The 21,855-nt window shown below is 39.4% G+C and overlaps 8 protein-coding genes across 8 annotated transcripts; 5 read left to right on the forward strand and 3 right to left on the reverse strand.

The window, feature by feature from the left end:
- Positions 1 to 394: 394 nt before the first annotated feature.
- Positions 395 to 1,996, forward strand: ATC70_010792 (uncharacterized protein; the record flags this gene model as incomplete). Its single annotated transcript, XM_064829998.1, has 3 exons — positions 395 to 883; positions 946 to 1,359; positions 1,457 to 1,996. The coding sequence occupies 3 exons, from the start codon at positions 395 to 397 to the stop codon at positions 1,994 to 1,996; spliced, it is 1,443 nt and encodes a 480-aa protein (XP_064682500.1).
- A 765-nt stretch (positions 1,997 to 2,761) lies between these two features.
- PTC7 (Protein phosphatase 2C 7) lies at positions 2,762 to 4,217 on the reverse strand (the record flags this gene model as incomplete). Its single annotated transcript, XM_064829999.1, has 3 exons — positions 2,762 to 3,388; positions 3,605 to 3,716; positions 4,207 to 4,217. 3 exons carry the CDS (start codon positions 4,215 to 4,217, stop codon positions 2,762 to 2,764), a joined length of 750 nt encoding a protein of 249 aa, XP_064682501.1.
- A 2,561-nt stretch (positions 4,218 to 6,778) lies between these two features.
- ATC70_010794 (uncharacterized protein) lies at positions 6,779 to 7,298 on the reverse strand (the record flags this gene model as incomplete). The annotated part of the gene is made up of 2 exons (XM_064830000.1): positions 6,779 to 6,870; positions 6,926 to 7,298. The coding sequence occupies 2 exons, from the start codon at positions 7,296 to 7,298 to the stop codon at positions 6,779 to 6,781; spliced, it is 465 nt and encodes a 154-aa protein (XP_064682502.1).
- A 541-nt stretch (positions 7,299 to 7,839) lies between these two features.
- Positions 7,840 to 10,926, reverse strand: ATC70_010795 (MFS domain-containing protein; the record flags this gene model as incomplete). The annotated part of the gene is made up of 9 exons (XM_064830001.1): positions 7,840 to 8,325; positions 8,383 to 8,541; positions 8,616 to 8,764; positions 8,824 to 9,607; positions 9,668 to 9,745; positions 9,812 to 10,189; positions 10,252 to 10,343; positions 10,441 to 10,765; positions 10,825 to 10,926. The coding sequence occupies 9 exons, from the start codon at positions 10,924 to 10,926 to the stop codon at positions 7,840 to 7,842; spliced, it is 2,553 nt and encodes an 850-aa protein (XP_064682503.1).
- Positions 10,927 to 12,485: 1,559 nt separating this feature from the next.
- Positions 12,486 to 15,183, forward strand: ATC70_010796 (uncharacterized protein; the record flags this gene model as incomplete). Its single annotated transcript, XM_064830002.1, has 11 exons — positions 12,486 to 12,558; positions 12,625 to 12,749; positions 12,819 to 12,896; positions 12,968 to 13,411; positions 13,465 to 13,627; positions 13,684 to 14,216; positions 14,289 to 14,367; positions 14,426 to 14,540; positions 14,596 to 14,837; positions 14,906 to 14,973; positions 15,028 to 15,183. 11 exons carry the CDS (start codon positions 12,486 to 12,488, stop codon positions 15,181 to 15,183), a joined length of 2,076 nt encoding a protein of 691 aa, XP_064682504.1.
- Positions 15,184 to 15,214: 31 nt separating this feature from the next.
- Positions 15,215 to 16,605, forward strand: EHD3_5 (3-hydroxyisobutyryl-CoA hydrolase; the record flags this gene model as incomplete). The annotated part of the gene is made up of 5 exons (XM_064830003.1): positions 15,215 to 15,586; positions 15,650 to 15,829; positions 15,885 to 16,006; positions 16,060 to 16,145; positions 16,199 to 16,605. The coding sequence occupies 5 exons, from the start codon at positions 15,215 to 15,217 to the stop codon at positions 16,603 to 16,605; spliced, it is 1,167 nt and encodes a 388-aa protein (XP_064682505.1).
- Positions 16,606 to 16,860: 255 nt separating this feature from the next.
- ATC70_010798 (uncharacterized protein) lies at positions 16,861 to 18,195 on the forward strand (the record flags this gene model as incomplete). Its single annotated transcript, XM_064830004.1, has 1 exon — positions 16,861 to 18,195. The coding sequence occupies one exon, from the start codon at positions 16,861 to 16,863 to the stop codon at positions 18,193 to 18,195; it is 1,335 nt and encodes a 444-aa protein (XP_064682506.1).
- A 1,775-nt stretch (positions 18,196 to 19,970) lies between these two features.
- On the forward strand, positions 19,971 to 21,830 carry ATC70_010799 (uncharacterized protein; the record flags this gene model as incomplete). Its single annotated transcript, XM_064830005.1, has 8 exons — positions 19,971 to 20,086; positions 20,146 to 20,566; positions 20,631 to 20,745; positions 20,798 to 21,124; positions 21,182 to 21,429; positions 21,482 to 21,562; positions 21,621 to 21,683; positions 21,741 to 21,830. The coding sequence occupies 8 exons, from the start codon at positions 19,971 to 19,973 to the stop codon at positions 21,828 to 21,830; spliced, it is 1,461 nt and encodes a 486-aa protein (XP_064682507.1).
- Positions 21,831 to 21,855: the final 25 nt, after the last annotated feature.

The following is a 21,855-nucleotide window of genomic DNA, read 5'->3' on the forward strand; positions in this document are numbered from 1 at the left end:
AAAAAAAAAGAAAATGAATGGGGTTCAATCAGAGGCGCATTTTTATTGTTTGGATCTCTGATGCCATGGTGGAAGGCTTGTTTTTTTTATCGTCTTTCACTGTGTGCATTCAGCCAATGTCACATTTTGTTAAGATACATCATCGTTCATAGCGGCTTGATATACGCTCGCTCCATTATCTCATCGTCTTTGATTTCGAGAATCCCAATTATTTTTATAGCACGTGAAAACTTGGCTAACCAAGTCAGGTTTCACATGGCAACGGGTCTCCTTACATTTCGTTTGATTCACACCAAAACGAGTATTTATAACAAAGCTCCCCCAAAAAAAATCATCAGCTCTTTTTTTTTTTTTTTTTTTTTTTTTAATATCTTCTTTCACTTAACAAACAAAAATGACCCACAATTCATCATCACCAATGTCAATCACACAGCTTGTTCATTCAGACATCAACGACATCGAGGATCCCGATGTCAAAATTGCAGCTGAAGTGTTGGGAGATATGGCGAGATTATCCAGCATCAAAAAGGAAATCATTACGCTGCCTCCACTGTCAACTCCCTCGACCACGCCTAGTTCGCCGCTACCGACGCCTACAACATCTTCATTCTCAACCGAACAACGTCTGTCATTTTCGAGCGAATCCACCATGGATGAAGATCAGTATCAGAGGCATCAACAGCAGCAAAACTTCATACATCGAGTGTCCAACATTCCACTTGTAAACTCTGCATTGAAAGCTTACGAGAGCTCAAAGAACTCTAGCAGTGTCATGAAGTATGGTGCTGAGATGGTAGAGTCATTTGCTGCCCCTATCTATGATAAATTTGGAAAACATGCTTTATCAGGTGTGGATGAATGGGGATGCAAACAACTGGACAAGGTGAGATTCGGCATTTAAACTAGAGAGAGAGTGTGTGTATTCACCACCTTTCTGATCTGTAGCTAGAAGAACGATACCCTAAATATGTAGTTTCCAAAGACGACAGTGGATCTTTCACCACCATGGAAGAAGACGAAGACGACGACGATGCTAAATCTGCTACATTTGCGCTTTCTCGTGCTACCTTGATTGACGATGAAAGCGGTCTGCGTAAACGAAGAGACTCTCGTGATGAAACATCAAAACATCATAAATCCAAATCTCGTAATACGTCTCGATCTACATCGCCTCACAGACCATCTTCATCCACACATGGCATTACTAAACCAACTCCCAACCGTCATCGTCAGCAACCGCTCGTGCGTAGTAAATGGCATCAAATCGTCTTGCATGCTTCCTCTGCGGCTGGCACCACAGCAGCTGTGATCAGTGAAGAGAGCATGAAGTGTTTGAAATACTGTCTGAATTGGTTACAGGTATGTGTGTGTGTGTGTGATTTGACCATGACAATAGGAAACCCCAACCAACCTTTTTTTTTTTTTTTTTTTTTTTTTTTTTTTCTTTAAATTCTAGTATGCTTCACAACACATTGATCAGCAGATGAACCTTCTTCGAGAATTTTTAGTGTCTTTAGCATCTAGAAGCAAAGAAATTACACCTGATGAGAATACAACAACAGTAGCCAACATCAAGAAAGAAATCGTCGATACGCTTCGTAAGGTGGTTCAAGTGGTCAGCAAGTACGCCGGCTCTGGATTGCCTGAGCAAGCAAAGGCATCTGTTCGCGGATTTATCTTGGCTTTACCTACTCGCTGGGCTATATTGAATTCTACAACAAATAGCCCCACTGCATCTCCCTCTATGGGGCCTGTAACAGCACATGAAACATCAATGAAGCTATTAAACTTTGGAGGCGAATCGGTGGAAATGATCAATTCGGTTGCTCATGTGTTTTCTGACACAATTGAACGGGCTGAATTGTGGTTGAGTCGCTTGCGTGTTGTTGGTGTCGCTGGTAATAGAAGAAGCCTTCAACACTCAACAGCCGAGGTATCATCGTCATCCCCACCCGCTGGAGCACCACCAGCACCAGAGCAAATGGACTTGAATTAAACATTGTTGCCTTATCACTACAACTCTCAATTATACCACCACATAACACACCTTTTCTTATATATATATATATATATATATATATATATAATAGGCACTGCATTCCACTCCTTTCTTCTTTTTTGTATCAAATCTTCTCTTTCAAACATATAAATATAATAAACACTTTGTTTCCATGTTATAAAGTTGATGTCATGATAGACATTTGGTAAAACAAAGTATGCTTTCTTTGCGGATAATCACGGTTGATCTGATTGCTGATGCTGTTGATTATCACACATGTATTCTTGCTCTTCTTTATCAGCCATACATGGTTGAGCTGCCTGAGCATGCTTTCTCATTCATGTTGCAACACGATGCTGTGTAACTCGTGTTGTGAATAATATATTTTGGGAATGAAACCGAGATACTGCTGGTTCTTGGAAAGATTGAACTTGAAAAAGCCACTTGAAGTATCTCTGCTATCTATTTGAAAAGCCTTTATCATACATGCGCTCGATGGTACTATGAATATGAGCAGCTATCTTATTATTGCTGAAAGGCATAGCAGTCTGATCAATCGTGCACCGCACATCAACCCAGACTGGTGGCAGCAACTTAACAAGTTCAGTTACGTACAACACCACAGACAAAAGAGACATGGACGTGTAATTATCAGGTAAATATGTACAAAGTTATGTAGTATTCATTTTATTAATTTATTACAAAACAAAACTACATGGAATGAATGAAGATTACAAGGATACATGATTAAATGTATGATGCTTAGTTCATGGATTGAACCAAGTTGTTGATGAAAGCCTCACGGTTACCAGTATCACCACCTTCAACGTAGTTGAGGAACTTGCGTTCTCTCCACATGTTGTTAGGGTTGGAGAGCTTGAAGGGCCAGAGGAAGTTGGAGGCTTCCTTGAAGTGGGGACCCACAGTGGCAATCTCGTGGATAAGATCCTCAACACAAATGATATTGTACTTGCCGAGAGACTTCTCAATGACAGAGTTGTCAGAGATGGGGATACGTTGCTTGTTAACCTTGGCATATCCACGCTTGTAGATCAACTCACGGATGGTCTTCAAGTTGGGATAACCATAGGTAACATAGGGCTGGATCAATTGGAGCATCTCAGAGGTAGCCTTGTTGAGACGGACAAAGACACCATTGTTGATTTGCAAGAGACGCAAAAGTTGAAGAACCTTACGAGGCTTGGGAGCAATGTTGTTGATACCACGGATACGAACAACAAAGACAAGCTTCTCTTGAGCAGGAACGTAGTAGTTACCTTGGGCCTTAGCTTGACGACGGAGACGGATCTCGTTCTTGGCGGCAGCCTTGTATTCAGCATCATACTTGGCAGCGCGATTGAAGAGTTCGCGTCTCTTGGAAAGCTTAGCCTATCAATGAAAGGATGGATTAGTTTACATGTTTCAATAAGATAAAGACATATAGACAAGAAATCAAAGAGAATGCAAATCAGCCCCGAAAGATGGTTAACAGATAGGCATCATCGAGTGCAATCTAGCCAAAAAAAGTGGGCGGTACCCAAATCATCATACTTGCAATCCTCATAGATTTCTAGCCATTGTGTCCATTTGGAAGTGATTGCTTACCTTACGGAGCTCAATCTTTTTGGCAGCAGCCTTAGCAGAGGCATCAGCGTCAGTCTTTCTCTTTTTCAAGAGAGTCTCGGGGACAAGAATGTCATCAGCAGTAGGGACGTTGCTATTTTGTTAGAAAAGAGGGAGAAAAAACAAGGTTAATGGCAAATATCCAATAACACGTAGCATTATAATGTGTTTTCAACCCAAACAAAAGCGATGTTGTGGATGACAGTCAATGAATTTGATAATGTACAAGCGTTCAATTAAAAACACGAGTAGATTACAGGACCTTTTAAATCTTTACGATATAAAAGTGGGCTGTATTCGTCAAGAATACATGAGACAGTTGCACGTCACCTAGAAAGAACCCGGAGCGGGTTCCTAGATGTAAACCATGAACATGATGAATTTAAGGACGTAGAAGTCTTTTTTCGCAAGAAAAGAGACGACTGAATCCCAACGCCTTCAAAGCTCCAGGATGATGTCAATATCCAGTAAGGTGGAGATGAAGATATGTCAATAGACAAAATGCACCGGTGAGGTACAATTTTGCATATTTGAGAGCGCTCCTGAATGGATTTTCTTTCTGAAATAGAAGAGAAAAAACTTACTAGGCAACCATTGTTTACGTTTAAAGTCAAAAAGAAAGAGAGTGAAGGAAGAAGAAGAGTAAAAGGGGGCGCTTTGCCCATGTTGGTTACTAAATACCTGAAAAAATTTAATGAAAAATTTTCTTGTAGGCAGTCCTTGTGACCTTTCAAAAGGTGTGGCCTCGGGTAAATCGATGGGATCTGGAGGGGGAGGATTATCAACATTTCAAGGGCAGAAGACTGGATAGCCTTGGAGATTCAGTGAGATGTGCAGTATTTGTAAGGGACACTCAGGATATGAAGATCAATTCGCGCTGATTAGATGTTACATTTCTCGAAAACAACATCAGTCAAAAAGTATTCAAGCTAAGCGACTTTCCTTTCGGCTTTATGGTTTTGATTTAATCAGCATCGCAATCATCATTGTCATCATCAGAAAGGCATTTAGGTCAGCCAGTAGCAGCGCCGCGCGCTAAAATTAATTCAAACTCAGATTATGTTTTTCTGTTCAAGATTGGACAGATTTTGTCTTTTGTCGACTTCTTGAATTTATTTTGTAAGATTCGACTATAAAAGCTGTGATGATCAGCTCGTACTTCCTAATACATTCTTAAAGTACTTTTTAAGACGCTTCCAATGATATCAAGTAAAATATATGTTTTGACTGAACTTATAGATCAGTTTGAGAAAATATGAAATGAGGTTTTTGGCCAAAATGTCGAAATTTTGCATATGGATGTTTCACAAAAATGGTTTCAGAGGTAGCTTTTGATCCAGAGAAACATTTGGGTTTAGTATATACCATAGTAAAAGTCTTTATTTTCAAGGTGAAAAACGCGATCGTTTGATTTTCGATGAAAACCATGAGGTATTCCTCATGGGTTTTGATCGATTTTTGACCATGTTTTTTTTTGACCCAAAAAGTTGAGCAAAGGCGTCAGGAAGTTACTTCCACTCAAGTACAATTGTCTGGCGTGATTCCAGTGGCTCAGAAAGAACTACATGACGAGATATGAAGGTTTAAAAGCTGTCAAATCTGGCTGTGTTTCATGTGTCTGCTTGTCAATAGGCACGCTTCTGTTTCGAGACAAAGGCATAAAGATGTTGTATCATGATATGTCCTGTAAAACATTCAAAAAAAAGTAGGCAAACAAATCATATTTTTCCAAAATTTTAAAAAATTATGTGCCGTACAAGATGAATAAAACCATCGGCAAAGCCGGCAATGAGAAGGAAATTTGTAGAAAGAACATTGCGCATCCAACTCAACAGTTGATAGATATGCCTCGTATCCGAATTAGAAGTTGCACAGGCTGCAGAACTCCCCTTCCAGAAAACTTCAGCCACTAACAATGTGATTCATGCCGTGTAAATAAAAGCCATAAAGCAAAACATAACCAAATTTGACAGCTTTTAAACCTTCATATCTCGTCATGTAGTTCTTTCTGAGCCACTGGAATCACGCCAGACAATTGTACTTGAGTGGAAGTAACTTCCTGACGCCTTTGCTCAACTTTTTGGGTCAAAAAAAAACATGGTCAAAAATCGATCAAAACCCATGAGAAATACCTCATGGTTTTCATCGAAAATCAAACGATCGCGTTTTTCACCTTGAAAATAAAGACTTTTACTATGGTGTATACTAAACCCAAATGTTTCTCTGGATCAAAAGCTACCTCTGAAACCATTTTTGTGAAACATCCATATGCAAAATTTCGACATTTTGGCCAAAAACCTCATTTCATATTTTCTCAAACTGATCTATAAGTTCAGTCAAAACATATATTTTACTTGATATCATTGGAAGCGTCTTAAAAAGTACTTTAAGAATGTATTAGGAAGTACGAGCTGATCATCACAGCTTTTATAGTCGAATCTTACAAAATAAATTCAAGAAGTCGAAAAAGAGCAAAATTTGTCCAATCTTGATAAGAGGAAGCAATCTGAGCTTAAATCAATTTTGGCGGCGGGCGGCGCTGCTGCTGGCTGACCCACATGCCTTTCTGATGATGACAATGATGATGACAATGATGATGACAACGATGATGACAATGCTGATCAAATCAAAATCATATAACCGAAAGGACAGCCGCTTAGCTTGAATACTTTCCTTTGCGTTTGTTGGGAGTTTTTCTTTATAAAGGTGTCTTTTGCAATGACAATCTCCCAAGAAAGTCGCCGTAAACCTTCGAAGCCCTGTTTTTACGCATAGCCAACTCCATGTCGCCATCTCAAGAACAAACATCCCAAAAGTCTTATATAATACAAATGCTACATAAAAAAAAAAAGTTGGTCTGTACCTCCCCACTCCTGTCTTTTCAATTCAGTTTTAAGTCAAGTTTTTTTCATCCCATTTTCAAATCAAATATAATCATTGTTTAAAATTTACCTGATACACCAAACTTTTATTATCTCTGATTTGAAATGTGTTTGGCGAGAGCGTAGCAAGATCGATTAGCTAGTATAAACGATACTATAAAATTAGCTCAAATATAGGTGGTCCGTATCATATGCGTCCATACAATGAGCCCACATGTCAGTAACCCTATTGAATAACGATCCATCAAATTTATTCTATTGCTTTCAGAAACTCTTATAATTCATCGTCAGGAATGATATATGAAGTTGTTTTTCGTAGGGTATCGTTAATATTGTAAGCTGTCATTGCCATCTTGATGTTATACTCTATGCCAAACTCATCAATAATGCAAGCCCATAACCAATATCCTTCCAAATTTACCATATTCATTGAGATTGTCCCGAGGCAGACAATTTAGATATTGTAGAAACAGACGCTCTCCTCTGATCATATCTAATTGTGCTCTGTATTGTTGAAATTTATCAATTCTCGCTTGTGTTGCCTTGACCCTGCTTTTAATCATCATGGAAGTTTTGACAGGCTGTCTCCATCCTCGCACTCGTTTGAATTGAAACCCCATGGCATGTTGCGTTGCAATAGCTACTTGGTACGGCTTTCGCTCCACTATTTTGCTTGACTTCTTCTGCTGTGATTTCGGTGATGGTGCTGGTAATGGCTGCGAAATGTCAATACACATCTGCATAGTCGTATCAAATGAAGGTAGGCTACCTTTGGAAGTTTCTGTCGTTAACATGTTTAGTTTACGCACACACATAGACACTTTAGACTTACTATATATTTCTGAATGTATGCATTTACTGTTGACACAATTTCTTCATCTCCATTGTTTCCTTTATTGAGATAAATCAAGGTCTACATGGTATGATATGAGGTTGTAGATACAGATACAGATGCAAATGTATTTACCTGATCTGCTTCTGTCAGCAATGCGAGTGTCTTTCTTCTCGATTTGATGTGTTTATTCGATTTGAATTGTTGACGTATTGCATCTCCTAAATGATCATAGTGTTTACTTGATTTCAGTAAAGATCTATACAATTCCAGCGTCTAAAATAGCGTATTTATGAAATTGTAAGCTTATCAAGCAGACTTCCTTCTTATTGTTCTGCTTACTTTTGATCGCGTTTCTTGTACCAGATGTTTGTACATTTTTTAGCATGAGCTCGAGAAAAACCTCAAAAATGCAACTAGGGGTATGAAGCCTTTTGTTTTTCTCTCACTGTGACACTCTTCTTTGGGTGAAACGAAATGCGTTTATTTGCAGTGTATTTATACTAATTTTCTCGACCATCATAATAATCCTCAAAATCATCATCGTCGTCATAGTCAAAGTCATCGTAAAACTCTGCCTCTGACTCATCGCTATGATCCGAATTCTTCATGGATTTGATACGAGTCAATACGTTGTCCAACGTCGACGGCTTGCGGCACAGTTTACCATTATTGACTGATCCCACCGCAATGTCTGATGTATCATCGTGTTTGTTTTCAAAGTCTCTTCTGCCATAAAAGGAACCGCGGTTTACAGGTTCAATGTGTCCTATCGATTGTCTTGTACTCGGATGGCGGGAAACTGGGATCATGATGGCAGGCACAAAGCTGTTGTGATGAGATTCCTGCTTGGTGAGCTTGTTGGATAGGATGCTAATTCTCTCTTCTTCATCGCTGTAAAGTCCTTCCGTCTTTATGTCTGTGTCTGATAGTGGGAAGGGTAGAGGAATTTCTTTGATGGCGCGATACTGGCCACAATTGTTGAGATGCTATGTTGACAGTGTTAGACACACATCGTCAAGCAGATGCCATTGTGGAACACATACCTCATTTTCCAGTCTGAAAAAGTTCCATTGTATTCTTCGATAGGCTTCTAACAATGCAACCAAAATGCCTAGTAGCTGACCATTCATACGTAGTTTTACTATGCTCAAGGTCCATGAGAATCGCAGCAAGATGTTTACAGGCACAGCGGCATAATACGTCTATATAATGGTACAAGTTAATCATGTGGGGTCACATGGGGTCTGCATTCTCAAACGTAAAAGGATCAACTTACCCATCTGTAAAACACCAGTTCATCTCTTAATAGAAAGTTCTTGCTATTGGGACGCAACAAGCCCCAATCCATCTTGATGTCCCATGTTGATGTGTACACGGAATTAAACAAACATGTCATGATCCAAAATATCGTCATTGACGTAGATGCTATGAAGGCGTACAATTTGAGTTCATAACGTTCCACACACACTTGACATTCTACTTACGGTACATGCGTCGAAGACCTGTGACAATGGCAGCCATGATACTGCTTGAATATTTGGCTCCATTCAGCAAGTGTACCCTTTCGTTTGAATCCCTGTATCTTCTAAAGCATTGCAGTAGACGCCACCAAGGAGGCAGAGAAGCTAAAAACGGAGCCACCCACACTTGGGACATGTTACAGTTTCCACCTAGATCAGTCCAATGCCAAGAGTACGCACAGAAAAAGTACGATGATGTCCAGATAGAGTAGCTCAAACTGTTGAGTTCATCTGCAATGAAGAAATCTCTGAATTCCACAGGAAAGCAATAAGATAGCAAGATACGCCCTATTGCTACACCAAGCCATTTGCGAGCAGAGCAGTAGAGTATGTCAAATGGACACAGCATGATGGCTACCAGCATGACAAACAGTATCAAAGGGCAGAGTTCAGACGGTATAACAGGAGAGAACCACTGCGAGAAATCAGCATACATGACAAACGAGCTGACGAGAAGCATAATCACGGGTAATTCTGCAAATTGATGATAATCTAGATTGTGTCTTGGGTCTAGCTCAAAGATAAATTTGTAGTTGATTCTTGATCTGTGCCATACAATCAGATTGACCGAGAATCCAAGACAAAAAAAGATGGGGAGCAAGAAGCAAGCATAAATTTGAATGTTGGTCTGTAGGTTGGGTAGTTGTTTTGCTGTCTTTGGGTCGATCGCCAGATGGAATGCCTGTGTCAGCATGGGAATGGCCATACCCAGAAAAATGCCAATGCGAAGTATCGTTGAATTATGCTCCTACAAAGTGTGTATGACTTAGCATTGTTGCTGACTATAACTCGTGCAGAGAATACAAACTTCATTTTTCTCAGGTGCTCTTAGTTTGCGCATGCCTCGTCTGCGATGACCATCAGCGAATTCGTTTATATACAAGTTCTATTCCGTAATTTAACATTTAGATTTATCATACCATCTCTTATCTTCCTGACATTGCATGCATACCTCAGTCTCCTTGATGATGAAATCAAGATCAGATGTACTTGCCCAGTGATGCTTCTTGATGGTTTGTGTGTACAGTTCGCTTGCTTTCCAACCTGCAATTTTGTCAAACTTCTTCAGTATCTTTTGAAAGCCGGTCTCATTGAGCGTTTTGTAAGATTTAAGAAACTCCAAACTTCGATAGTATTCGGTAAATGCCTTCTTTAATCGATTTCTGGCGACATTGTAACTGATTCTCTGATCTCCCACATAGTCAAAGTTTGGTGATAGCTCTGACAAGGTATAAGATTGAGTGTGAGGATCTTGATATCTAAACCAGTTGTAGAGCCGGTGATGGCCGATCATTTCAGGGGGAGGCGAGGTGACACCTTGTTGGCTTGCCTTGAAGAAATAGAGTTTCGTTTAGTCATTTTTTAATATAGAAACAAGACACATATAGATACCCCTATATCCACTAGATGACGCCCATATTCGGCTATAAACTGCATCTGAACCTTCAATGCATCCAATTTTAACCTAGATTCTTTTTCCTTTTCTATTGTGCACACACATACACACACACACACACACACACACACACACACAAAACTTATGATAAGTGTCAAAAACCATGGGGTGATTTTAAGGTTTACCATCATAGAATCTGGAGATTTTGTCGAGTTCAAAGTCAAGCGCATCAAAAAAGTGTCTCTCTGATGCACTGGCATGAAATAGCACTTGATCTAATACGGACAGAGTTGTAGTTGAGCTTGGAAATGAGGCTTGCCGAGAAGTTGGCCGATCATCATCATCACGTCTACTGCTAAATCTCGAGGATAATCGACTCATGATAGACCGCGGTCGCATGCTTATAGAGGGATTGTGGCGAGGCCAGTAGTAGTTGTCATTGCTATCTTCCAGCTCTTGAAATACATTGTCTAGTTGAATAGCAGCTTTTCTTTCCTTGTGCTTGCGGAACTACGAGGAGATTGAGAGGGAGATGAGCGTCCTGTGTAGCAAATGCTCTTTCAACCTACTCTTTCGACTTGCTTCAGCTTCTTTTTAAGCCCTTTATAGCTAATATATGCTTTTCTCCATTCAGGCACACTTTGGCTCTCCAAATACTTTGCGAATTTCATCTTCTCTAAAGTAAAATTTGACACACTATGTACACAATAATAATAATACAATGCCCTGCTTCTGTTCTGTATATTTAATATATGTATGTAACAGTGAGATATTAAATATTAAGGATTAAATGTGAAGTGAGCAAGATAGAAGGAAAGAGGAGGGAAATGGGAAAAAAAAACGAGACTGGATCACTGTTCCCCTTATTTATATTTGAGCAGAAATCTGGCTTGTCTGCCTCTCTCTAGTCCTCTTGCTCAAATTTCTACAATTATCAGCCCACGTGTACTACTGAATGCCTTGTTTTTATTTACATTTTAAGTGTTGATTGTTGTCGTTGGTGTCAGTTTGAACTTTATAGCAACTCCAAAACGTTTGAGATGTCGCACAATATTTGTAACACTCGAAAGAATGAAATCTGGTAGTAATTATAATATAAATATACAATTAACTGAATCTGGAGATGATACAATTAAATGGCAAACATTTACTATATTTCTCTGTCTCTTTGAAGGGAGTAAAGACGCTCCTATGATTTGCACAGGCGCGACAATAATGCTGAGTGCAACATTTTATGCTTTGCAGGTTGCCATGAGGTGATCTATTTACTAGTGAGATGTGCTTGCTTATACAGTTGTGATGCTCTGGTACACTGTGATTGCAATACACGGCATCTCCTGAATATCACTTCTCCCTAAGGATTGTATACTCGAGATGGTTCACCGAGAAATAGGGTAGTTGGGTCACCAATACATCACGGCAGATTTTAAAGTACCTTTACAGCTATTAAACTTGATGCAATGGCTATAGTAAGCATATGAGTATAAGCAACATCCTGTCAAAAGCTTAACTGCATCTTTTGCTCCAATAGCTTGCAAAGCAATGATATTAGTAGGGAAACGAGTGCATCCTTCATGACATGACTCTGCCCCTGAAAAGCTTGTATTCACTGGTTTTTTGATATATAAATGCTTGAGTAACCAACGCCGACTTTCATTATATTGATATATAAATACATAAAATAGTCGAGAATATGAATTTCATGTGCACAAAATGTAGATTCATCTAAAAAGCATGGTTATCGAAAGTAGGTTGCAGTCAGTGCAAAGCTGAAAAGGTGCTGGCGCCAGCATTGTTTGCACTACGCAAGTAAACAAAGTGTTTGATCATCATCTCTCTACACACATATACTCCAAACTAATGGTTGATTTACTATATCCATAAAAATCACAATGTAATGTTTGTTTTTGCTGGATGTGGATGACGAGCAGGGCTATTTTGTTCCATGTGCAATTAGATTTAGCAGCATTTGATGCAATTTTATACTGAATGAGCCCTGGTTTAGCAGTAGAATTCAAATCAAAAGCTATTGTATATATCTACGTGGTAAATGGCCAGTAGCTCAAGTACAGTAGTATATGCTAGATGCGTGATGCATTGATTTTCAAAGATCCAGATCGAAGCAGATCTAATGCTACCATTACACCACGGTGACTGGCTAAATGACACAAGCAAAAGAACAACAAAAGCCCCACTACATTGCCCTTTTCATACAGTTTCATATAGACAAATGACACTAAGAACGGACCGCGCCTTCTATAAAAAGACTCGAAGCAATACCATCATCAAGCTTGTGAGAGAACGTAAAACACAATAATGAAAAGCCATGTCAATCTTTGTATTCATCTGATTTCTTTGATCAACTCCAGAATATCTACGAAACGATATTCCTTGTTTGTCAGAGGCCTGCACATCAGCAAAATGCAACAATATCAGTCGTCAAACAGCCTTATTAAGTTCAGCAGCAGACCACTATATTATACCTGACACATCTGTATGTTGTTTGTTTGAATTTTCAATAATGCGCATGCTTTTTATATACTGAACGTGCATTGTTTGATAGGTTATAATGCGATACCTGGAAATTTTAGAACAAGACCAGATAACTAATATTATTTGGAGTCAAACTGTTACTATAAACGTAAGGTGGTATTCAACATATATATATATATATATATATATATATACATATTAAATTTCTTTGTTTAATAGCTGCAACAACATGACAAGTCGAAAACATACAAAAAACTTCGAGAAATCACCAATGATTCGAGAAAGAAGAGCATCATGTTCTACAATGAAATATTCGAGGAGACCAAAGTTTTGCGAGTTCCTGCCGAATCAAGTACCGTGCGTGATTGGAGAGCACACTGTCAATTGGCTCTGTGGTACGATACGCATCTCAACCACACTAAAAAGATTATATTACTCTCTGAACTGGATCATACGCATGACGAAACACTGAACAATGTTGTCGTTATGACTACTCGACAGTACTTGGATACCTACTACAAGCATGATGTTGTGCTACAGAATTTGGTACATGTTTTGGCTGATGTTGTTTTGGAAGACAGTGAGGATGGAAAGATTAGAATTGCCTCAAAGAAATCGGGTGGTCTGAGTGCTGTAAACACGGCTGTATCTGGTTATTCCGAGGTAAGTCGTTTGGCATGCTTATTTACAGAAAAATTCATGCAGCATTCTATCAGTACAAATCAATGGACGAGTTGGAAGTGGGCATCAAATCACATCGCTATTTTTCAGGTGTATTGAGATGCAGAAAGGACAGTCGAGATCAGGCCTATGTCAATGGTGGTAGCCATCTTGGAAAGGATATTTTGATTATTGGAAACGACAATAGAAATCGAGCAGGTGGGTAGAGTGTAACCACATTGAATGGAATGACATGCTGATAGTCATTGTGCTAGTTCATGGAGATGCTGTGGTAGTAGAGCTGCTCTCTGATAGCAACTGGGCAACACCATCAAACGAGATTGCATTCAGTAGCAGCAACGCCGAAGATGAGTATGAGGAGGACAGATTCACTAGTGCAGCAGCAGCATCCACTCAGCCCACAGGCAGAGTTGTTGGTGTCTTGAATCGAAATTGGAGATCCTATGTCGCTACATTACAAGAAGATAGCTCGGTAGTGGGTGGATCCATCCACCTCGCCATTCCTTTGGATCCAGTTGTACCAAAGATCAGAATCAGATATCAAGATGTCAAACTGATCGAAAATCAGCGTATTGTTGTGCGTATCGATAATTGGCCCATTTCATCGCAGTACCCAAATGGTCATTTTGTACGCTCGCTGGGCCCTGTTCATCAGTTGGATACCGAAATATCAGCAATTCTAGTCGAACACTCAATCTCGGTATCTCAAGCAAGTCAAGGGTTTAGTCAAATGTCCCTGAACGAAATGCCTATCGATACCCCTGAAAATCCTTGGAAACCAGATCAGGTACAGGAGTTTTCTTTTTTTTTTTGCAGAAAATCAGATCAGTTTAATCAACCCCCCTGAAATTTCGGTTAGGATGAAATTAAAAGGAGAAGAGATCTTCGAAACTTGACTGTGTTTAGCATTGATCCTCCCAATTGTCAAGATATTGATGGTAAATTCGGGGACGCATGCTGTGTATGAATGGATTGAATGCTAATGCTACATGTTAGATGCACTGTCTGTAAAGGAATTGCCGGATGGAAATATCGAGCTAGGCGTTCATATTGCCGACGTGAGTTATTTTGTAAAGGAAAACTTCATCACTGATCTTGAAGCGAGATCCAGGTAACCAGCGGGGGGTGTTGTTCAAAGCCTAATTCATGCTAATATATGCCTCAAGAGGAACTACTGTATATTTAGCGGACAGACGTTTTGATATGTTGCCATCCGTTTTGAGTGAAAGAATTTGTTCACTGCGTCATAAGGTGGATCGTTACGCAGTGTCTGTCATTTGGACTATGAGCAAAGACTACAAAGTGATCGATACGTGGTTTGGTAGATCTATCATCAACTCCAGCTGCGAAATGGAATATGAACAAGCACAGCAATTGCTAGATGGAAAATCAGTTACAACAGGCTTAGGTTAGGAAAGGCTTGTTTCACGCGAAAAGTAGCAAGTGTTGACTCGTGGTCCCTTTTGTTCATTTTAGATGCATCTTTGTGTAAAAAGTTAAAGCCTTGTGTGGTAAAACTAGCACAAGTGCTTCGTGTCTTTAGAGTAAGTTTCACTGCATTGTGTGCAAAATCTAAAATGTAACACTGTTATGAATAGAACAAACGTTTGAATCAAGGTGCTTTGGAGTTGGAAGGATCTGAAATCAAGTTCAAGATTACAGACAAGCATGAAATTACTGATATGAATATCCTTTTCACTGTACTATACAAATTTCTTACTAACGCACTACGATATACATGTATCCATCCTTAACTTTAATCTTCTTTTACTTCCTAAAGACAGTATGGAAATCCACGGCCTTGTTGCAGAAGCAATGATTCTAGCAAATGCTTCTGTGGGTAAACGAATCTATGATGGTTTCAAGGACGCTGCTATTCTCAGACACCATCCACCTCCTACTCAAGGACAATTTGAAAGATTGGTCAAAGCAGCAAACAGCAGAGGTTTCTCAGTCGAATTCTCTTCAAACAAAGCGCTCGCCAAATCATTGGAAACAATCACTCTGGGATGCAAGGATGATCCTGAAATTGCAAAGCTACTGAAAACGATGGCTACCATTGCCATGAATGAGGCAGGCTATATATCTTCAGGCCATTACCCTGTGAATCAGTACTACCATTATGGTTTGGCTTTGGAGTTTTATACCCATTTTACGGTAAGCTTTCAGATCTGAAAAGGATTGTTATAAAGGACTAACATTGCCAATGTTGTATTGTAGTCTCCTATCCGTAGATATGCGGATGTCATTGCTCATCGACAGCTTTTGATGGCTGTTGAGGACCCTACCACAGTAGCAGATGCAAAAATGCGTGGCTCTGTTATGTTCAAAGATGCTACTATTGCTGATATTTGCGATAACCTCAATCTCAAATCCAGAGAATCCAAATTTGCACAAAGGGTGCGTATTCCAAGCTACTAGCAGTTGATCTTGTCAATCTAAATGTATTGTATAGGATTCCACAGAGCTGTTCCAAAGCCTCTATGTATTACAACACACTGCCAACGACACAACCCTTATCGAACGAGGCGTCATTTCAGAAATCAGATCCAATGGTTTCTACGTTTTTGTCCCAAGGTTTGTTTTTCCCCACAACAGGGCATGCTTCAAAACCACTAATGTATGCATAGACTCGGTCTGAAGGGTCCTGTATATCTCAAAGATAAAGATGGTCAATCACAGGTGCCATTATCCTTGGTTTCCGGCAAAGATTCAGGTACCAAGATATATTCAGAGCTGGAGAGAAGTGTTACTTACTTCAATACATAGATGAGATTATACCCAATTGCTCTATTGAAGTCAGTATGCCTACCAGTGTCTCTGTGCATTCTACAGACTTACCACACCCTATCGAGTTTAATCTTTTTGATAATGTTCGTGTGTCTCTCAAGCTTCGCAAATCTCACGCTCATCGACATATGGTGTACATGACATTGGTTGATTTAGAGCACGTTGAAGTCAATGGCAAGAAGGATACCAACACGACTGTTGCTCCTCGTATGACAAATACAGAAATGATGCGTGCTATTGAAGTAGAGGAAGAAGCATCTAGAGAAACAGATCCCAACAAGAAAGTGAGCAGCAGAAAGAAAAAGAAGAATAATGCCTCCATGTATCAAGTACTAGAGAAATTTAGAAAACTGACAATCATTGAGAATACTAGTGCCAATGAATAAATGGTTGTATTGAGGTTAAAGACATCTGTCCTTGGCTGAAGATAATTATTCACTGAGGCAGTAAAAGGCTGTTACTGTAATATCGAATGATGGCAGCTTCAAACGACGACAGCAATAAAACATCCAGAATCACACGACTACAGGATTACTCACGAGTTCTCTACATCATGCTGCTGAGCAAGTTAAATACATAGTGTAATCTGCTAAGCTTCTTTTCTTTCTCTCTTTCTTTCATTTGAAATGAATAATCAGAGGATGGTCAGCTTTACTTCCGAGACGACGTTAAATTCATCCTCACTCTCCAGCATACAAAGATTAAACAGGCTGATCAAGCAACACTACACAGAAAAAAGCAGCAAATTCTACCAAGTATTCCCAATTCTGCTTCCTTACATTCATTACAACGACATCCCAACTTGCGCTTTGCTTAATTCGTCATACAATCTCTTGGTCAAAGATACACTATGGAACAACCCCAGATTCGATAAAATCGCATACATTCATGACGCTTTATATATATTCAACAACTTTTTGAAGCATTTGCCCTATATCCAAACAAGCACAGCCTCTCGCATTCACCAATTGGATCTTCAGCATCTCCAAGAAAGCCTTTATGATCGAGTAAACCCCAAATTTCTGCAAATTGTCACCCAATATTGCACCCATCTGAGTACTCTCAATCTTGAAAAGGCGGAATTCTTCAATGCAAAATCACTACCGAAAGGGACATGGGCTTTGCCACACTTGACGCATCTCAATCTATCGTATTGTCCGCATGTCAATGATGAGATGATTGTTGTGATAGCGCGAGCATGCCGACAGCTTACTCAAGTAGCATTGGATGGACTCACTAAACACAAGGGACAAGGACTAGCAGGGTTAGCAGCAGAATGCGATCAGCTATCATCCATATCAGTCAAATTCAATACAGCCATGGAAGATCAAGCTATCATAGCACTAGCAAAGTTTAGACACATTAGACTCTTGGAACTGGACTTGACAGGCTGCACTAAATTAACGTCTACTGGGTTTAGCATGCTGGCTCGCTACGCTGCACATTTAACAACCCTGTCGATAACACAAACCAATTGCAAACTGGACGACATTCGCAAGTTTTCATGTATACACCACTTCACTGAATCGTTGGACATCTCTCGTCTTAAACAGGTCAATCACGAAAGGCTTGCAGTATGGATTTGGGAATCTAACTACCAAAAACTGAGCACACTCACGATGGATGCCACAACAGCTACTGCACTTGTTAAGTTATCTCAACAGCCACATCATTTGCTGGACACTAGTATTCGAGAAGTGACAAATCTCAAGCTGATGGATTTGCCAGAACATACACCCATGAGCTATCTGTATCAACTGACGAGTCTGTTTTCTCGTTTGACACATATCACCTTTGTCAGGGCATACTTTGAAACAGATTTTCTACGCGGCATGTATCGTACACCCTCTCCAGAAGAAGAGAGCTCCATCACTGATGCTCAGTTGGACGTATTCAATAAGTCCCAGCTACAAATTACGGCCACTGTAGTTAGAGAAAGAGAGGATAATGTTGATTGTAATCTTTTAAACTGGTAATCGAAGAAAACTGGATATTGGATTTTGCTTGAACTATGAATAAACATTGCACTGCGTCTGTTATTCACGGTTGGAATTGGGGTATCACTAACTCTTGCATTAACAAGCATGTAGTGGCAAATCACGAAAATACAAGTGAAGACAAGTCAAATATAGATATAAGATGTTTTATTCACAATGATTCTGGATGAAAATTATATACATTCGCTATGATTACCTACAATTATATAAACCCGTTAATAACCACAGCTCCAACATCACATTGCACTGTGCAATACAAGAGAGAGAAATCAATTGCGCTTCATATAACTTTCAGTACGTTTGTAAACATTACTCAGCAAAAGCCTCTGCTTCGAAATCTTATCGATAGCAGGACTCTAAGACGGCTCTTCCTATTTTTGATGTGTGTTGTTTTCATCCCGTTATAGAAGCAGTAATTGATTTCGTGTTTCTCTCGTGTATGCACGCAAATTGGACAAGCATCTTACCTTGACATACAGCCTACATGCGTTCACGCATCTCTCCTTTCAACAAATTGCACAAGCAGCAAACTGTAAGATAGAAATGTTAGCGCTATGAAAAAATCTTCAAGAAAGAAAAGAACGCATAATGTGTCAGGGAGTTATACTGGCAAGTATCAACAGCACTCAGCGAAGCACTGCGGTTTATATCATCATGGTCGATAAGTTAAAATGAAGACAATGTATGGTTTTCGTCATCCACATTACAACAATCCTTTTCTTTCCTTTTATCAATAGAAACTTACCGAAAATATGTTTGATGGTTAAAAGAAAAAACAACCATAGCGTAAAATTTTTTTAGCTGTTTAAATACCTTTGTGTTTGAGGATAAATTTTTCGCTAAGCCTCCTGGATCAACTCATTATTACTACTGCTTTGCATCCCATTTGTGAAAAGTACCTGGCTAGATGATCTGTCAAACAAAGTCAAATCGACGCTAAAGCAAGCTGCTCTTAGAGATTCAATGTGCTTCATGATCCATGCCATACTTCTATAACTAAGCAGCTTCAATTAATGATGCTGGATCATCACACAATATGATCTATCAACACGTTTGACAGCTGCCCCTGGAAGATGACATTTATCGAAATAAACATTCGACCAAAGCCAATGTCATCAGCCCATTATCATTAAGACAGCATTTCATAGTACAAAAACAAAATACAAATGATAAAGTAATGTTATTTACAAGGTTTTTATTATAATAATCAATTTAATCAGAGTAGACAAACCAAGGATCCTAAGAAAGATCTGAAAAATGTTAATAAAGAGAATTCATCTCAAAATTAAAAATAGTAAAATAAAGGAAAAAGATGTTTGTCTCGTAACTAAGAAGACAACCAAATAAACTGCAATAAAGCAGGTTGGCTTCAACTCAATCGAGACGGAATCATCTTGGTCGTGCCGCACCTAGAACAGGTGGACAACAGTTAAAATGATATGATTAATTTTCCACGAGTGTAACAGAGAACCATCATTGAAATGAGCGCAAGGCTCGTTGGATCACCTGACAAGACTTGTGGGTTGTATCCATAGAGCGGATATGACAAGAAAAAAAAGAAACTGTGTATATAATTACCTTTGGATGTTTACACGAAACAAGAGAGCATTTGAATAAGGAGAGAGAAAAAGATTTTCAGAGCATTTTATATACCTTCAGTTGGGGTCACTGGTAAACCTTTTCGTGCACTTCAAGCCACAAATTTTTGAATGATGCGGAATTACAAGAGAAGCATGAACTATTGTTTCTATACCATGGCATCAACCAAACCTATCACTGAATATTCAGGGCTGTATGATCGACATTCTATTAGAAATGATTACCAGCAAGTACCGCTTTTAGAAGATGAGTGGACTATCCTAAATGATCAGTAAGTATATGGTACTTGTTGCGATGGATAGTTCCGTATTCATCATCACATTTATTCAGGACAGAGATAGACAAATACCTTCCAAAGCCGAACAAAGCAACTGTCACCACAGGAATAACAAATATACAGACAGAAACTATAGACAATTTTGAATCGATTGACGTTAGTAAATGCATTTCCAACAAAAGAGCTCATATCATCAATGCGGGTGGTTCTATTTGGGGCCTAGATTTCGTACCCAAGCCGTCATCCGACAAACGCAATGATCAGTATTTGGCAATTGGAGGCTACAATACAACAAAAGAGCATCACTTGCTATGCGAAGATATTGATATGGACAACAGGCGGAATGCCATTCAGATCTGGAAGTGCAAATCTTTGACATCAAGCTTTACACCTGTACTGGATATGTGCATTTTGCATGATTTTGGCGTAGTGGTCGACTTTAAATGGTGTCCATTCAGTGTATATGATAAGAAGGTGAGGTACAAATGCTTTTCAGGAGCTTCTTTTGTAATATTCAACAGATCATGTGTGAGCGCAGAAACTAGGTATTTTGGCTGCCATGTTCAATAATGGAGTAGTTCGATTATTTGTGGTTCCCCATCCGCAATATGCCCACAAGAAATACCAATCAGCACAGCAAGACACCGTATACAGTAAGACGCTACTTTGAATGACAGTGTAAGGAAGCTGGCTAACTGGTTTTAGTCAGAGCAAACCAAGCAAGACTCGAATTAAGGCTATCAAACCCAAATGAAAACAGCATTCTTTGCTTTGCTTGGGGCGGTTACAGGAAACTAGCATGTGGGACGAGATCAGGGAGCATCGTGATTTGGGATATCTTAGAATCACTTTTACAGAAGCAGGGCGTTATCAGCGTAAATATACCAAATGCAAGTATGCTGGCTATTCGGTGCATTGCCTGGAAATCTTTGTTTGATGAGGTTACATTGCTATCAAGCGATACGGATGGAAATGTTATCTTGCATGATTTGAATGACCCATTTTTCCCGTACAAGATATTCAGAGTGAGATGTAGGGGCAGCATATTGGTTTATACGTCCAAAATACTTATACGGCATCTACTAATAGATCCCTATGTTTGCTTGTGTGGGCCCGGATTTGGGTCAGGATTTTTGTACGCAGAGAGTGATGGCGTTGTGAGGCGAAATATGCATCTTACGATTAAAAAAGCTGCTTCATTAACATCGCATAATAGCATGGTGTGGCAATGTGCTGTGAGTCCACATCATGGCATCATGGCCTCAGTAGGCTCGAATGGCACCGCTATAGTGAAACCATTTGCTCACGACGATATTGTATACACACAAAGCCACAGAGTATGTATGCATACAAAAATTACAATCGTATCTAACATGAATATCTGTATAGCCAGCCGAATGCACGCTTTATGAGCTGATATTAGATGATGCGTCCAAATCTTTCAAATACAAAGACGGATTTCAACCCAAGGTAAGCATCTCAAATTCAGTAAAAGCTCAAATTCTTAACATCTGCTTGATGACACTAGACAACACCTGCTGACCATGATTATTTGAGTGTGTTGCAAAACCCAATCATCGCATTACATAAGGTAATGCTTCTTTTACATAATGATCTCGATACTGTTGCTTACAATCGGATATGGTAGATTGCATGGAATCCAAACAAAAATGCGTGCGGCTGGGTGGCATCGGGTGGTGCAGCTGGTTTATGTAGACTAGAATACACTGGCTTGTAGCATGACAAATTTCAATAAAGCGGGA

This window comes from Mucor velutinosus, assembly GCF_035048745.1.
Source record: "Mucor velutinosus strain NIH1002 chromosome Unknown tig00001564, whole genome shotgun sequence".
NCBI classification, from domain to species: domain Eukaryota; kingdom Fungi; phylum Mucoromycota; class Mucoromycetes; order Mucorales; family Mucoraceae; genus Mucor; species Mucor velutinosus.